General features: G+C 37.1%; 1 protein-coding gene across 1 annotated transcript in view; it reads right to left on the bottom strand.

Annotated features, from left to right (window-relative positions):
• Positions 1-1,605: 1,605 nt before the first annotated feature.
• Positions 1,606-18,994, bottom strand: part of nufip2 (nuclear FMR1 interacting protein 2) — a 40,391-nt gene continuing 23,002 nt past the window's right edge. Inside the window, exons 3-4 of the mRNA XM_080210389.1 lie at positions 11,355-11,387; positions 1,606-9,684 (exon numbers count right to left, since the gene is read on the bottom strand). Coding sequence (XP_080066515.1) covers positions 9,632-9,684; positions 11,355-11,387 — 86 coding nt within the window. The 3' untranslated portion in view covers positions 1,606-9,631. The remainder of the gene's footprint in view (positions 9,685-11,354; positions 11,388-18,994) is intronic.

Here is an 18,994-nt window from a genome sequence, read left to right as displayed (position 1 = left end):
TCCATTCACCTGGCAAATGGCACGTTTCCACAGTTAAAGGTGCTTTCCAAGTGCAAGCTGTTGTTCTGCCTTAACATCAGTGTGCAAAAGAAAAATTGTAATGTTCCTTTTTTGACATTTGTTTAAAATTTCTTAAAGCTGAAATTGAAAAATTCGGTTGTTGGTCTTAACTGAATGGCCAAAAACCAAAACAAATTTGGTTTACTTCAGTGAAAATGGATTAATCAGGATGAATCATTTTGCAATTTTAGTTAAACATAACAAAAGTTGGATGATTGGTCCAAGCATGAAAAGAATTAACTATAACCAAAAGTTAAAGCAATTTAAACTTTAGTTTAAAAATTGACAAGGAAGTTCACAGCCATAAATTATTAAATAGTAAAGATTAGTAAATCCAGATAAGATTAAATATTACACAGCATGATCAAGGGCATAAATCTTTATTCAAAAAAGTGCTTGGTATAACTAAGTGAAGTGAGAAAAATATTTTAATTGTAATGGCATACTGGAAGAGCTGCTGTATCAAACACATTAAACAAATGAAGATTTTGTAGGAGTCACTTATGTTCTTGCACGCATTCAATTTCTGGTATCAGGTTAATGACCCAACACGATCGTTAAAATGCTTCACAACAACATTGTTTGAGGTTGATCATTCGATTCCATTGGTAATATGAATTTCATCAGCTCAGTCACGTCACTACTTTGACACTACTGTGATTACCTTGTACGAGCAAAAGGGATGGAAATGCCATTTGGACAACTTATTTTGCTGAATAAATTAAGGTTTTTGGGGGGGATTTTGAGGTCAGTGGAAAGAATGTTACACTTTAATGTGATGGACACATACAAGTGATGCCAAGTAATACATCAGAAGTAATTTTTCAGTGAAGTAAATGAGCCCCATGAAATAATCCAAAACTCCATTAGATTTAAGGTATTTGATTGTAGTGGTTGGTGTGTGTTTGGAAATGTCTGCCAAACTCCTTTTCTCCTCCTGTAAGGATTAGTTTCACATTTTGATATTGCTCACTTAACTATATTTTGTAGTCATCAATAAAAATTGCCAAAATATTAACATGGACAATATATTCACATTGTCACCAAAACTAACCAGCATTTGCTCCTCTCTAAAATATAGGATGTGTTGGGTGTTCTAATACTGTTATATTTGCAATACTTTAATTTCACCAACTTTGGTGTTTAGCTTAACATGTTCTATACTAAAAGTTTAGATATTATGTCAACTCTTAGGAATGCAAGTGCCAAGAACTTCAGCAAATATGGTCCATATTTTGCTGTCAAAGTAATAGCAAAACTGATGACACGCATGTGCTATAGCAACTTCAGATGTGGGCCAATGTGAGGTTAAACATACAAATCCAAAAATTGCAGTTAACTTCATGAAAATGGTATCTTGCTTTCTGTCTGAAATAAGTTGAATGATGTGAAGTGGTCTTGTTTATGTGGTGCATCCCAACTAAACTCACCAAAAGAGAGCAAGCTGGTCTGAAGTGGCACTTAAGGGCTGCACATATTTAAGTTAAGATTGGCTGTGATTCTTTTACTGATGTGTCAAATGTTGATTATTATAAATCAACTTAAGTGGCACTGAAAATTAATTACAACCACGGAATCTCATTCCTTCAGGTTTTAATTATTAGATTTTTTTGTCATGTTTTTCCTTTCCGATCCTTCGCCCCTTATACTGTACCTTTATTCACTCGATTTATAATTCCTCAGTCCTTGTACTGTTGAGATTGAGGGATTGTGGAAAGAAATAAGCATTTACTACCCCTTTCCCCTTGTTGCCAATTTATCAACCCACACAACCTGAAATGCAAAAATTACAACAAACAGATAGGTCTAATGGTGGGTGGTATTAACGTCCCCCTGCATCAACAAATTATGGCCTATTAAATTATAGAACTGACTGAAGTGCAGAAACAAATACAGTATTACTTCACAACCAGAAAAATGTGCTACCTAAGTAATGACTATTGTCTACTTAAGCATGGCTGTAATATGTTGCAGTCCAAAAAGTGAATAGCAATTAATGCATGTTAAAAAAAACGGAAAATCGATTTATTGCAGAAAATAAAGCAGCAGAAGAGTTTTATTTGAACAATTTTTGTACCATGATTGTCAGTGAACTTAGTAGACAGTCATGACTTAAGTCTTGAAAGGAACAAAAACTGAAATGCCTGCACTGAAATTTAATTCACCTTCTGGAGCTCGATGGCATGGCTGAAGCTGCCAGGAATTGACTTTTACACTTAAAATCTATTACAAAGTGGAAGGGCATTACAGAAAGAAATTTCAAGGTGGTTAAGGAGTAACAAAACCTTTGACAGATGAAACCTTTCGTACAATAAAATTGGATCACATCTTGCACATCATATACTTTGAAGTTGCCATGTATTATTAAGGCCACAGTCCCATGCCCAAGGTGAAATTTATACAGATATATATTTCATAATGCACCATATGCTTGCACAAGAGCTGTTATTCAAATTCTCAATAAACCAGATTTTTAAAAACTTCATTTTCCAAATGGGCTATGAGAAACTTCAGATAAAAGCATCTTTCACCCCTCAGTTTATAGTCTATTTCAAAGCCCATTTAGCCTTTTTCTGATAAAGTCACTAACTAGATCACATCCATCATTTTGTTAAGGGAAAGGAAAGAGATAACACATTTGCAGTGTTCAATAGTACTTGTTTGCCAGTGTGGGACAGTCACCAGAATACAAGACTAACACTCAGTGACAGAGGATATGTATATTCACTAGACAACCTCCTTCTCTAGGGGAGGAGGGGTCCAAATTTGTGCACACCTTACATATCTAATGCTTTCAATTTCAGGTATATACATTACCAGTTACAATCAAACATTTCTTTCAAAAACAAAAGCAATTATCCCAGTTGCAAAGAATTCAAACCATTTTAAGCAGCAGCGTTGGACAAACCAGAATTTAAATAAAACATGGCAACTTCCAAAAACCAAATTTGCTGTGGGTTGTTGTTATAAATTTTACAAGGGAATTCATGCACACGTAAGCATCCAGGGCTAGTTTCTGTGCTTTTTATACCAGCTAAATCATGTTACAATATGCAGTTTAGATAAGTTAATTTTATTATATACAGTAACTGGTTCAAAGCAAGGGCATAGTGTTCCTTTCATGAGAAATTTCTTAAACGCATTCAAAAGGTACTGATCCAAACTGTGCATTCCCCTACACACTAGGATTTTAGCAAATGTATCCAATTTACATACTTTGCAGGAATGCTTTTCCCTTGGTTTTTATTTGGAGACTCAGATGACATCATAGCTTTGAATAAATGATTGTAGAACAGAAAATATTTGAGCTAACATCTGTTCCGTGCTTTCTTCAAACTTCTCATGGAACGAAGGTCTAACATTTTGTTTTGAAGGAATTTTAAAGCCACTAAATGCACAGATTTTAAAAAGACTAATTTGAAGGGAATGATTTAACTGATAGATAAAAATTAACTCCTGGAGCTCACCAAGTTACTGTACATCAAATCTGGCCAACAAATTTTAAAATGCATGTTTTTGATTACAAGCTTTAATACATCCGCCTACTTACATTTAAGTTTGACATCAAATGTTGATCAGCCAGAATTACTGCACAATTCCAGATATTTAATCCATTAAAAACAAAACTTGTTCTGAAGAAAGTGTAAGCAACATACACCGGTGGTTCACTAGAAACAAACGCTGTGCTCAATTTGATTCGACCAAATAGACACCAGGATCCCAGGAACCCTTTGTGGCTAGGAGGCTTCCAAAATGGCTTAAATTGGGTTTTCTAGGGCAATCAGAAACATACATTTTGGCCAAACCAACAGCCATACATCTCTCTGTACACCTATTTATATTAACATCCATTTACAAGATAACATTCTCTATAAATTCTCCTATGGCTTCTGAACAGAAAATTCAAAAATTGACACTAATTGAAAATAGCAACACAGTTTAATCAGAAATTATGCAGTTCTTTACAAATGTTAGAAATAAGAACTTTTAAAACATTTTTGTGATATAGATTATAGCTTTTAACAATTGAGACACATACAAATAGGTGACAAATACATGAAAAAAAGGGGTTGGGTTGTTTTGTTTATTAAACCTTCCTGCTCTACCCTGTAAGCAGAGTTTGAAGTTACAATGCAATCCACAAACTTCTTGATGCATGTGTTAACTCAAGGGGTCAAAAGGGGTAAGGGACAATTCTACATTACTAACTGGTCATTTGCCCAGCAGGATATGTTCACTTAGTTGAACCCAACCATGGAACTTGAAATGCAAAATTAAGTACAACACACACACACACTCACACGAAAATCATACTGGATGGGAAGAACTCTAACTCAAAACACACGTGCATAGCTCAATATCATCAGCTCAAGCAGACATTACTGGAGCTTCAGCAAAACCTGAGTGTGCAAAATGCATTTCCAATGTAATGCAAGCAGCCCAGGAAGTAAATCTTACACAATGATACATAGAGGGATCTGTATAAGGCAGAATTAGCAAAGAGATGCTTAATTTTGAAAGGGGGAGGTAGGGAGGGAGGAATTACACTACTTTGTTCAGAACAAAGAATTACAGACTGCTTTTTTCTAGCAAGGTGCTTAAAAACTTCAGGATTCATAGACAGGACAATTTTTAAAAAAGTTTCAACTGGTTAATTTATAGACCAGTACACACACAATTGCTAACCAGAGTGAAGCCAATTCTATGTTTTCATATGTCATTGCATCCCAGACAGGAAAATGTTAACCGTTTATATCATGTGCTACCCAGTTCCGGGTCAGAAACAAATTACATCTAGGTTATCAGTACAACAGCAAGACAGAATCAGATTGGTTGGCAGTAAATGTATATTTGTATGGTCTGATATTAGCCCCATGGTATATCAACTGGTGTTAAAACGTTGACCAAATCTGATATAACTACTTGGAGAGAAGTTTAAGTTTGCCAAATACACCCATTGTATAAAGGGAACATACAACTGTACAATAAATGGTAACTCATTCCACTTACGCATAAGGTCATTCAGGCCATTTAATCTAATCTCACATAGGTTATACGCTCCACTCCAATACTGCTATAATAACCCAGCCTGGTGTATTATGCTGTTCTCTCACCTTTAAATGGCATTAATGAAATACTTTTCATCATTAGCACTTAATTTATGGCCACTATAGTCACTGTAATTAGTCACAGCATATTGCAGCATATCCATACCCCAACTAAAGTTGCAACAGGGAAAAAAAGAGCAGTCTTTAAATTCCTTAAAAAGTCTGAAGTGTGCTGGCTACTTAGCACAAGTGTAAAATTAAAAAGGAAACAAAAAATATTCCATGCATCTTTTCACTAGGGCAAACTGCAAGCATAAGAACACTTGTGAATAAGCAAATTTAAGATCAAAAAGACACTTTGCTAGACTCTGTTTTAAGAGATCTTCCAAATATGTAGTTACTAGAAGAACAACACAAAATGTTATTACTAAAACCAATCCTGCAGTTTTATATTGGGTGATCAACATCTGATTATCAGAATTTCTAGAAAAGGCAACACCCTACTTTTCCTTCCACTCCTGCCCTCACCATTTCCCAAGACAAATGTTTTCAGATATTTTTATTTGCAAGGAGACAATTTATCATTTACTAGGTCAGTCATCACAACACCTGGACAATCAACATGGAATAGCCGGCTATTCAGTGCTGAGAAGTATGTAGTTAGCCACCATTACCTTTGTTAGAGGAATATTTTTCAAAAATTGCAAGGGAAAAGACTTCCTTGTTCTTTTGCACGATGGAAAGAGGAATGTACCCATTTTGTGAATTGAAACGTATAGGCTGGGTCATTTGGAAATACATAACCAGCAATTTGATTCACTGCAAAATACTGGCTATAGTTAAGAAATACTGTATTTGAACACAGCAACATGTTCCAATCACGGACTTCACTCTGGTGGTACAGTATGCACTGGGCAAATGTTACGAAGTACTATACTAAAATGTCAAAAAATAGGAGTTGATGTTATACTCCTTCGGACTCCAGCTTCCCATGTTGTATGCATTTATTTTGTATTACATTTTCATACTGACCCCACCATCTCATGCCTGGTCAGGACAGGAACTCTATGTAGCAGCTTCAATAGTTCACACACAACCCAATCCCCAACTTTTACTGTAAACAGTCATTTGTAAAGGGGAAAAATTAATAAAGGGGAAAAAATTAAAAAAGGGAAAATCTTGAACATTGGTCCAAGTTTTAAAACAGCCAAAACGTTTCCAAGCTGTAACCTGCCAAAATGTTTCTGCAGATCAGATATTCAATCCCGTATATTTACATGTTTTTAAATTTTTGTTTTTAAATTAACATAATTAGTAACAATAGCAAGCATTTAAAAATACATGTAATTTTATGGTGGCATACAGACAAGCCTTGCAATAATTAATCACAAACTATGATAAGCCCTGGTAACCATACATGCCATCAATTTTGATAGCATACATACAAAACATGAAATTTGGGGAAAACATGAACTAATAAAATTTCTTCAAATGAACGTGGGCGGGGATATGGAGCACACATGCATGTTGACAGCCTAGCTTAACTCCCTGAGGTTCTGGCAGCCTTTGTGTTGGGAGAAGAGGGTACTACACAGGAACTGGAATGAAAAAAGGCTGACCTGCAAGGCCTACAGCTGGACTGACATAGCATTACAAAAAATGATTCATTAAAAAAAAAGCAATACAGGTATCAAAGACTTCAACCATGATTAGTTTGTATCTTAGCAACACTTTAAAAGAACCTATGCTATCTTACTTGCTTAGTGCCATTCTGCAATAATTAGACCTCTATGATGATCATTACTCAATGATGAAATGAAATCAACACATGGCACAAAATAAATTAAGTTCTTATTCCGAATACTAATAAATGCACCAGATACTGTATAGATCACACACACAATCATTCATTCAGTCCCTCTTCCCATGTTTTTAGTCTCTTCATAGAAGAAGGGGGCACCACAGTCTACACTGTATTTGGTTTATGCTACAGTACTAACACTCTTGAGGCGGAAAATGTTATACCTACAATAGTAACACATTAGCATTCACTGTACTAATTAGTCACAATTGATTGACCTGTACTTAAAACTTACATGCCTATCCAAAAAAATATAAACAGATTAAAAAGTTAAGAAATTTTAAGTGCTTATTGAAGAATCAAGGAGGGACATCAGGGAGAGATCACAAGACGGCACAGAAAGGGTTAAGCGTAACAAAATCTGGGTGGAACTACCCCAGTGGTCCTGTGGCCCTAGGTAACCAGAATATTGTACAGTACCAAACGCATACTGGACTGCCGGACCACTCATTCCAGGGATCAATAACCAAGTTATGTAAGTTATTATAAACTAGCCTTAATAGCCATTAGAAGTCAGTAACTGATGGCATGAATCAAATTTAATTCTGTCTATAAGGCATGACATTTTCCAGTTCGGCATTTGCAGATAAAAATTTCAAATGAGAATCACAGAAAATTTCTACCAGCAATGTGCACAATAAGCAATAATTGCAATTCTAAAACAATACTGCTTGCTATAATGAATTGTTGGTAAGTGTAATTTACCGTCAGTGTATATTACTTGACATTATTGGTTAAGCCTTAAACCATTATTTTTTGTATTTAAACTAGCACAAACATTAGACAAACTGAAGTGTAAAGAAATGTCAAGCCTTTGTTTTATAGGAAGAATTTGAAAGGACAGTGGTTTCCTGCATTTTCACATCGGTACACAAAAAGGATATTTAAAAGCATTTCCAGAAATTAGGATTGCAGTGTTGGACAGATCCTGCACCCAGACACTATGGGCTAACTTTTTAAATTCTGGCTACTATAATGAGAGATTTAAGTCTAGCAAGCACACATTTTCCTCCCACAAAAAAGTCTGCTAGCTTGAACACCACTTTCTCCCCAGAGATCAGGATTTTCTTTAAATATGAAGACCAGCAGAAATATATTTGGCATTGTAGGATTTTAGTTTGTTAGGCAAATTAGAGGCCACCTACAATCTAGTGCTCAAGGCAACAAAACTGATGCGAAAGCATGAGCATCTGGAGAGGAGTGGTGTTGAGCACTGGGTTACATCATACTTTCCACGACCACACTGAAAAAATTAAATTGAGAACATTTACTTTGCAAGACATAGCATAAAGCCACAGGAACTTTCAAAAAAAATATATCTCTCCACTCTGGCACTTAGTCTTACATGCTACACAAGCTGTAGTGTGTTATAACTACTGTTGCATGTTCAGAAGTCCATGCCTGCGCACTCTTCACTCACTTCTAATATTGCCATAAAGCTCTTTGCCGATTTGTAAAATCCAAGCAGGTTTTTCATATTAAAAATATATATTTAATAGTTTAGAAGCAGCAATAAAGCTGTGGACTACACAGAATGCGTTAGAATTCAATAACCAATTGTCTTTTTAAACAAACTTTAAACTGTCCCATACGAGGGCTAAAAGAACGTAGGAGGGTGATCCAATTTTAGTTTGACTTCAAAATCTACTTTTTTTTTTCTTTTTCTTTTAAACTGCATGTTCTGCATGATTCTGGTATATACTGCATGAAAATGCAAGTCTTAAAAAGCAAGGTGATATTAAAAAGGGAAAGAGGGGCATAGTAAGCAAATACATATCATTTTGTAGTAGTTAAGGCCAGACACGCAACAGGGAAAATAACCTATTGAATGAAATATTTAATGACCTTGAGAAAGACAATGAATGTAGAGCCCCTACAGCAGAAGCAGTGCGGTTTATGTTTCTAACACATACAATGGCAAATTTTTAAAAAAATTAAAAGGAGGGAAAGAATTGTACAACATTAAATACCTAAGTTGAATTACTCCACAAATTTCACGTGATACACCCTTTTGCATGTGGAGCATGGCCGTTTCGACCAGTGAACAATCAGAACTGCATCGCCTAATGTTGCAGTTGCCTGTGACTTTGATTTCTTCCCAGTGATGAATTAAGACAATTTTCCCCCAAGGCCTAACTGACCATCTTAATCCCAGCAAAAGCCAAGAGCCTTGCAGCAGAAAAGAAAAAACACATACTGTACTTCAAGGCATTATTCCAGCATAACTTTTTTTGGGTTTTAAAAAAGTTTTGTAATCCTCCTGTTTTCCCGTGTGGAATCTTGGTGCACTCACAGTAAAATGCAGCCTTTGTGAAGTGGGACAGCCCCTTCAGTGGTTCGTTGGAGCCTGAAGTTACACCAGCAGGATCTTAAGAACCAGATTTAGGTAAAAGTCCACTATTCACTGATCATTGCATTCAGGTTTTGTTTTGTAATATGTTCAGTACCAGAGGTCATTAAATACCCAATTAGAGTCCATCGAAGCAACTGTACGACACGCTCTTTGCACTCACTCAAATTCGGTTTCCTTTGTTTAAAAAATATTTTTTTGACGATTCTCCTGAACTGGTCCACCGCTATAGAGATGATGTTAAAGGAGCATAAGAGCATCCAGAGAGCGGCTTGCAGCAACAACGATAACAGGCAGTTCACCAAATTGACTTCAGTGATCAGGACGATCCATAGATTCATCATAGGTAACTACTCTTGAAGGATCTGAAAACAAAAAGGACTGAAGGTTAAAGAAAAACAATACAATGGTATAAGCCCAAAGAACCCATCATCATACACCAACTTCCATTACTAAAATATTAAATTACAGTCCCAAATAGTGCATTCCGATTTGAAAGTTGAGCAAATCTGATTCACAAAACAATAAGGACAAAAGTCCCAATTAACAAACTAATTTTCAGTTCACAGATTTGGATTTGTAACAGATTTCTTGGTTTAAAGTTTATTCATTACTGTCACAAGTAGGTGTACATGAACACTACAACAAAGTTAGTGAAAATCCCCTAGTCGTAACACTCTGGTGCCTGTTTGGGTACCCGGAGGCAGGATTTAGCATGGCCAATGCACCTAACCAGCATGCCTTTCAGATTTTGGGAGGAAACCCTGCAGACACGGGGAGAACATGCAGACTCTGCACAGTGTCCCAAGCTGGGTCCCTGGTGCTGTGAGGCAACAGTGCTAACCACTGTGCTACTTATTTGATGTATACACTCAGAATGAGACCTGCCGCCGCCACCTTGTGAATTTCCACCAAATTAATTTAAAATTTAAGGTGCTAGTGAACCTTTAGTGCCCAGTTTTGTTAAATATATTTAATGCAAGTATTGAATTTGTATAAAACATTTCCATTTGCATCCAGAAATTCAGTGCATATCAGATATGTAGTTTCTCACTAACCTTTCAAAAGTGAAATATTACTGAAAATGTTGAATCCCTAAAATTAACATTTTTACCTTTCTGCATCACTGACCTAAAAACAGTAGTTTTGATGTTAAATCAATCTATTTTAAGGAACAGCACTACATCTACTTGCTTCAGTAAAATGACAAAGACCAACTGACTTTTGAGTAACAAAACAGCAGGGCAGCACTTCTACAAAGACTCAAATGGTAGTACTGTGTTATGAGTCATTTTATCCAGTGGATTTGATCTACAGGAAACACCAAGTTAACTGATTCATCCTGAAGCAACAGTGCAAACGACAGCCAGTCAGGCTCCCAGTTACAAAATAGAATCCAATGGCCTTTACTGATTCTATCTATATAGATGTTTGTTTACACTCATGAGATGAGGGGGAATTTCTTCACTCAATCTTTGGAACACTGCTCCAGAGGGCAAGATTAGGCCATCCAATAGATTCAAGGCAGAGATCATAGATTTTTATATGGTAAAGACATCAAGGGATACCAGGATAGTGTAGGAAAATGACATTAAGGTAGAGGTTCAGCCATGATCTAATTAAACAGCAGAGCAACCTCAAGGGCCTATTCCTGCTCCCATCAAACTTCCTCAAACATTTGCCAATGATGCTTCACACATTAAAAAAATTAAATGAAACAGAGTGCTGACATATTTTCAAATATGCCATACATACTACCTTTATGAGATATGGGTGAAGAGGTAGTGAGGTGAATAGGAGAAAAACAAGAAAGCATAAGAGCAGCATGCAATGATTATTTTATTCAGGTCATTTTTTCTCAATTCTGTTGGATTTCCTAGATTATCAAGATTAGAACAGACAATTTGACAGTAATATCAAAATATTTGCAAACATTTTTCAATTTTCAAAGATCAGATTTGATCAAGAAACTTATGAGAACATATTCTTTAATTTAAACAAAGTTTCCCATGTTTCACTTTTTAATTATGCTTACCTTGTTTATGCAGGTTCCATATAGAGTCCATTTCTGCAGAAAAAAATAAACATTTGTAATCAAGACAAATATAACCAAATAGGCTTATTTTATCCAAATGTTCCCAGGGCAAGTTGCATGTCTATGGGAGAGAACAGGACAGTGGGATTGGTTTTGGATTGCACCAGCAAAAGTCTGGCAAAAAACACAGCAATGCTGAATTTAGGTTATTTTTGAAACTTAAGATGGCAAAATTTGAAAATTGATAATACTGAAGTAAAACAGAATTAAACCATCTGTTGTGGAGATAGTGATTGTTCACTTTTTAGGTGAATTTCCATTTAAGAAAAATATCAAAAAAGATACATTTGGGTGTAAAAACAAAGCTAAACTTTCCCTATGAGTTTTTACTCAAAGTTGAAAATATTCCCAATTTGATCTCAGGTGATTGTTTAATAACTGGTATATTGGGAAAAAAATTACAAATACTCAAACTCTGGTTCATGACTTAATCTCTGGGTCCCCAAACACAATGCAGAACCAAAGCACAAGGCCATTCAACCATTCTGCTCTTTCCCATACATATGCAAATTTTCATGTATCCAATTCCGATAAGTCTGCTTTTATCCACCTTGCAAGCAATGCATTCAAAATCCTAATGGTAGAAAAACATCCTTGCTCCTGCTCTTAAAGATCTTCAATCTATGCCCTCTGATTACCAGCCATCCTGCCAGTAGAAAGTTTCTCCTTGTTTGCATTCATAACCCTCAATCTTAAATACCTCTATTCTGCTGTAAACTTCTCTCATTGCTCTACATAATTAATGTTAAGATGCTGGTAAATCTCTCAAGTGCCATATCCAAGGCACTGACATCCATCCCAAAAGCTCTGATGCCCAGAATGGGACAATACTTCACCTGGGGCCTAACCAGTAATTTTAAAGGTTTAAAACAAAGTCCTACAACTGTGGGTACTCGCTTCAAAAAAAAAATCAACTTGTCCTGCCATCTTTAAAGATGTATGGGTAAAATGTATTTTTATTTAATTCAGGGGATGTGGGCAGTACAGGTTAGACCAGCATTTACTGTCCATTTCTAACTGCCCTCAAGATGGTGGTGAGCTGTCTTCTTGAAACGCTGCAGTCACAGTGGTATAGGTGCATTCACAAACTGTTAGGAAGTTCCAGAATTTTATCCCTGCAACACTGAAGGAATAGTGATATTTCAATTCACGATGGTGAGTGGCTTAGAGGGGAACTCCCAAGTGGTGGTGCTCCCGTGTCTACTGGCCTTGCTCTTCTAGATGGTAGTGGTCACGGGACCAAAAGGTCAGACTAAGGAAGCTTGGTGAGTTTCTGCAGTGCAACTTGTAGATGGTACGGATGCTGATACTGTTCTTTGATGGTGGAGGGAATGAATATTTTTGGAAGTGGTGCCACTCAAGTGGGTTGCTTTGTCCTGGATGGCGCCAAGCTTCGAGTATTGTAGAAACTGCACTCATTCAGACAAATGGAGAGTGTTCCATCACACTCCTGACTTGTGCCTTATGGATGGAGGGGGGGCTTTGGGGAGTCAGGAAGGGAGTTACTTGTCTCAGGATTCCTCACCTATCAGGCTGCATAAACCTGATGCACATTCTCTTGTGTTTAGGCAGCTGAAGCATGACCTTGTTCATGTGATTAAAAAGTAAAGCAATTGATATAGATAGTAAAACAATTTCGTCTGGTGCTAAGCTACAAACCAAATGAACTTAATCTTACAGGTAGAGGTAGACCATTTAGGAGTGAAATCAGAAAGCAGTTTTTCATAAAAGGCTTGTATAAATCAGGAACACCATGATAAGTACTGTAGCTGCATGGTCAACTGAACAAGTGAAATGGACCTGAGGAACTGCATGGCCTCCTTCTGTTCCTACATCAATAATAAAGATCTTGCATGGTAATTCCTACTCCATACTTCCAAAGTGCAATGAATCATTTGCAAATAGAGCTTTAAAGTATTCTTGAATGTGTATCTCCCTTTCTCTTCATTTTATGAACTCCTCAGAAGAGGCACCACTTCCTCTCAACCAAGTGTTCAATTATGGACTCAAAGACTCCACCTTCAGGGTTCTGCTCCACACTTTTTTCACTACTGCATGACCCAGATCAGAAACTTGAGCTATTTAAGGATGAGAAAAGTAATCAACTATACATAATCTTAAAACGTTAATTACACAGAGGTTTGATCAATTATCACTACCACTTTACATCAAATATGCTGCAGGAATGTGGTTGATTCAGTGCTGAGCTGGAGGCAAATATAGCCATGAGAGAAGACGATGTAATGGTGATAACTGACACCTGGCTTAAAAAAATGGATCCATAATATTCTTGATTACAAAATAAAAAGGTAGCAGTTTTCATTAAGGAAAGTATCACCATGCTAGAAAGGGAAAATGTTCTTGAGGGTCAAAAACAATTTGTCTGGTTGGAAGGAACAATAAAGGAATTATGCTCCTTTGTGTATTTTATAGACCAAACAGTGGGAAGGATGCAGAGGGACAGATTTACAAGTAGTATAAGAATGGAATGAGTAGTGACAATGGGAAATTTTAACTACCTGTGTCTGCTAAGGGGAGAGGAGAGTAAGAATTTTCTACATTATTACATTTTCTTTCTAGAGAAGGCAGCATTGCTGGATTTAGCCCAGGAAAGTGGAGAATGTCACAATTGTGAACCACCTCAGGAACAAGAATTACAGCAATGTTCAGGTTAGTAATGCAGAAGGACAAGATACAATCTGGAAGAATACTTCGCTGAAGGAGGGATCTTGTCTGGGTAAACTGGAGTGAGACTGGCAAGCAGAAATGTAATTGATGACCTTTAAAGAGATGGTTTGAATACAGTCTAGGTACATTAGAGGGCAACCAAACCCAAAGCTCCCCGGATGATGGAACTGAAGAATGGGAGGAAGCAGAAAGTGAGAAGCAAGACAGATATCAGCATGATAAAAAGGGGAATCAGACCACATATAGAAAATAGAGCAAGTGGAAGGAGGAAGAGGGTCAAAGAGTGTACAGGAATAGATTGCTGCTGAATACAACAGCAAATCCAAAAGTTTTCTGCACGTATATTAACAGCAAGTGTTCAGAGGAGCAGTAAGCTGATTAGGGATCAAATTGGAGATCTGTAGGTAGAGGCACTAAATGAATATTACCAAAGAAATGTACTTTGCCACCACTATAGCAAATAAGGAGGCTACTAGGTTATTTTCATCTATGAGATAAAAATAAAGAGCTACCAGAAATGCTGACAGTACTTAAGCAGATAAATCACACAGGCTGGGAAGCGAAATTACAGGTGGAAATTGTGGAAGCGTTTGTAATACCAAAGAACTGGAAGACTGCATATGTTGGAAAAAAAGAGGCAATTACAAATCAGTTTGTTCAATACTTGTGGTGGGGAAATTTTTCAAAGCAATAATTCAGGAGAAAATTAGTGAATAATCATTGACAGCCAGCACAGATTTGAGGAGGACAAATCGTGTTTGACCAAATTGGCTGAGACTTTTGATGAGTTAGTAAAGGATTGCAGACAACGCAGCTGAAGCGCATGTGCATTTTCAAAAGACAGTTGATAATGTTAAAAAAAGGAAAGTAGCAGCATAAATACAAAATTAGCTACAGGGTAGAAAAGAGTGATTAAATGACTTTTTTAAAAGATGACTAGCAGATGTAATACTGTAGAGCTCCCCAAGATTTAATTCAAGAACCACTGCTTTTGATGTAAATTAACGATTTAGGCACACTGCGCACAAATTTTCAAAACCTGCAAATGACCAGTTCAAACGATAACAAACAGAGAACATGTAAACAGCCTACAAGAGGACAAAAGGACTGTTGGAATAGGCAGACACACAGCAGCCAAAATTCAAAGTGAGGCAATACATACTGGAGAGAAGAATGAGGAGACATGCTAAATGCTATAATTTTAAAAGGAGATGCCAGAGAGAATCATAGAATGGAAGGAGGCCATTTGGCCCATCATGACGACACCAGCTGCCAAGTAACCATTCAGCTTAATCCCAATTTTGTGCTCTTGGGAGTGTTGCCTTGTAGCTTACAGCAGCTGATGTGCATTTCCAAGTACTGAAGTGTTTCTGCCTTTCACCTTCAGGCGATGAGTTCCAGATCCCAACAACTTCTGGTTGTAAAGAGTTTCCCCTTGAATCACCTCAAGTTCCTTACCCTAAATCTACACCCACCACTCCAACTTTCTTTCACAGGATATGGACATTGCTGGCAAGGCCAGCATTTGTAATCCATCCCCCAATTGCCCTTGAACTGAATGGTTTGCTAGGCCATTTCGGGTCTGGGGTGTCAGGTTTCTTTCCCAAAAGGACTTTAATAAACGAAATGAGTTCTTTTGACCAATCATAGTTTCAGGGTCACTACTGTAGACATTGGCATTCACATCATTTATTGACTGAATTCAAGTTTCGCCAAGTGCCATGATGGGAACTGAACTCATCTCACCAGGGCATTAGCTTGAGCCTTTGAATTATAGACCAGTCTTATAATCACTTTACCACCATCTCCCATGTAGACCCGTCACCAAGGGGACTTTATCTGATTTTCCCCTAACTAAAATTCTCCAGTTCAGTCAGTCCAGACCCAGTGACATCTATGTACAAATCTGGTGGCAAGGGAAGTTAACGAAGTGGTGAATCAACCAGATGTATCTTAGGCTTTACAATTAGAAGCACAAAATTATAAAAGCAGGTGTTAAAGCAAATCTTTACAGAACACAAGTGCAGTCCCAGCTGGAGCAGTGTCTCCAATTCTGGGCACCAACATTTAGGAAGGGCATGAGGCTTTGGAGGGTATAGGAAAAATTAACCAAAATAGTTCCACAGATGCAGGATTAGTTATGTCAATAGGCTGGAGACACTAGAGCTGTTGTTCTTAGAGCAGAGAAAATGAGATTTGATAGAGTTGTCCAGAGACGATGACTTAGGTGATTGGCAAAGACCAAAGGTGACACAGGGAGAAACCTTTTTACACAAATGGTCAGAATTGGGAGTTCATTACCTGTTAGTGATGGACACAAATTCAACAGTAGCCTTCAAGAGGGAACTGTATAGATACTTGAAAAAAAAATTGCAGAAACCTCAGGAAAGAGCAGGGGAGTGGGACTAAGTGAACTGCTCTTTGAAAGAGGTATCACAAACCTGTAAAAAGACCACCCACTGTACTGTATTGATTCTAACTGACATAGGCTGATACCCATGATTAATGTAGACCTAGGTCAGGAAAAATATAAAGGCAAGGAGAATCAGACAGATGAAGGGCATCATTGAAAAAGACAAGATGGAACAAATTAGTCAATAAGTTGTGAATATTGAATTTAAAATTAACTACTGCACTGGAATTATACCAAACCTCAATTCCTTAAAAAGGAAAGGTTACAGGAATACTTTATTTATCCTCCATCATGAAGAATTGCAAAAAGGTAGATAACAAGACTGCTTTTACATCAAATATAGTTGTAAAGATAATCAAGTAAACGTAAACCATATACAGTGAAACTAAACAGATGTAAATGTTTGTATAGATTAACTGCATATCACCACCCTGACTCCAATTCATCGGACCAATTTCACCCACCTAAAATCATCTTTGGTTATACTAGACAAATTCAGCTGGATTTGTTCCTGGGGTTCTGGAAGCTGGCAGAGCCAATGAGGCCACAATTACAGGCAAGCCAAGCTTCTTTTCAGAGTTGCCTTATTTTTTAGATTAAGAATACAACTCTTAGATTTTTGTACCAATTAAGGAAGGTGGTCATAAGGAGACCCAGGATAGTAAAACAAAAACACCTGTGACTCCAGAATGAAGCAATTCAGAGAAAGTTGCTCACTGAAAGAAGAGTGACTTTTAAAAACAGTAGAAATTGCAGGATCGATGGAGCTGACCACTAAAGAGGCTTCGCAAATAAGAGTTGGGGCAACAAGCCACAAAATGGAGACAAATCAAACTAAATCTGCAAAATTATAAGTATGTCACTGACGTGCACAAGTTGGACACTTTACGTAGTAAAAGTCAATTTTCTTGCACTGGAGGTTGAAATTGAGCTTTCCTCTGTTGCTTTAAGCAACTTCAATACTTCAGTGACAAGGAGCTCTTGGAAAGAAATAGAAAATTCTTGGCAGTTTAAAGCTTTTGCACAGGATAGAGTACGTCAGATAAAATACTGTTCTAAACTCCCCTTTGTCTGTAGATATTTCGATTTTCTCATTGTTGCCCAAGTTTTATAATTTCCCTTTGAACCATTAAAGTAGTACACGATATGAAATTTAGATTTGATGAAAAGCCAAAACCCAGGTTTGTGTTGTACTTGTTAGCAAATGAAAGGCAGCTGTTGAGTCTGAAATTTAAAAAATGCATAAGAAATACTATGACATATGGATTATTGTACTAAGCCAACAAGCTAAAAGCTAATTTAAGGGATTCATAAGTTTTCCTGGAAAATAGTCTTTTAAAAAGTATATCAGGTGATATTTTAGAATGACTAAAATATTTTTAATTGGAAGACTTCTCTCCCACATTGCAATGTCTTTAAAATATTGATTCTAGAATAGTAAGATTACTTACTGGATTTTTGTAGCTTCCTGTATTCTATTATTTACCTTGTAGCAATTTTATTAAACAAAGCTGCTAAGAGGCATTCAGATTTCTGCGTTTCAAAATTATGTATAGTAACCTTTGAAATTTAATTGGACCTGCTGAATGGCAAGTGAGAACAGCGAAGTTCAACTGATTTGGTGACTTTATATATCCCATTGAATGCAATTTCCATATATATTAGGTAGTTTAGCCAAGAGTTGCTGAATCATGAAAGACTTGGGCTTAAGGTTTGATCTTCAAATCAACCAATTTTAGCTAGGATAACCAAAAGGATGTTGCACTTGTCCTATGTTAAAGAGGGGAGCAAAATGCCACAAGTCTGCTCCGATTTACTCACACAGAAAATGCAGGAAAATCTCAGCAGCTCTGATAGCATCTATGGAGAGAGAATAGAGCCAATGTTTTGGGCCTGGATGACCCCTTGTCATGGCCAGAGGGTCACCCAGATTCAAAATGTTGGCTCTATTCCCTCTCCACAGATTTTTTTTTAAAGTTTATTTATTTGTCAGAAGTAAGGCTTACATTAACACTGAAGTTACTGAGAAATTCCCCTAGTCACCACATTCCAGCACCTGTTCGGGGCAATGCATCTAACCAACATGTCTTTCAGACTGTGGGAGGAAACTGGAGCACCCAGGAGGAAACCCACACAGACATGGGGAGAATGTGCAAACTCCACAGTGACCCAAGCCAGGAATCAAACCTGGGTCCCTGGTGCTGAGAGGCAGCAGTGCTAACCATGGTCATGTTACCAGTCCTGCTGAGGTTTTCCTGCATTTTTTGTTTCAAATTCCAGCATCTGCAGTATTTTGCTTTTATGCTCCTAATTACTAGTGACCCAAGACAGAATTACACACACAGATTATGATATCCTCTGACCAAACTGTCTGCAGCAACTCATTGTAAAGGGTCACAATTGCTATTTGGCTGTGGGCACCCAAAGCAAAACATCTCAGCAAGTATTTTCAAGGAAGTGCAAAAGAAAAATGTAGAGA

The sequence above is a fragment of the Carcharhinus amblyrhynchos genome, chromosome 23 (assembly GCF_965287045.1).
Source record: "Carcharhinus amblyrhynchos chromosome 23, sCarAmb.v2.hapA, whole genome shotgun sequence".
NCBI lineage: Eukaryota > Metazoa > Chordata > Chondrichthyes > Carcharhiniformes > Carcharhinidae > Carcharhinus > Carcharhinus amblyrhynchos.
This window is presented reverse-complemented; position numbering and strand designations above follow the sequence as displayed.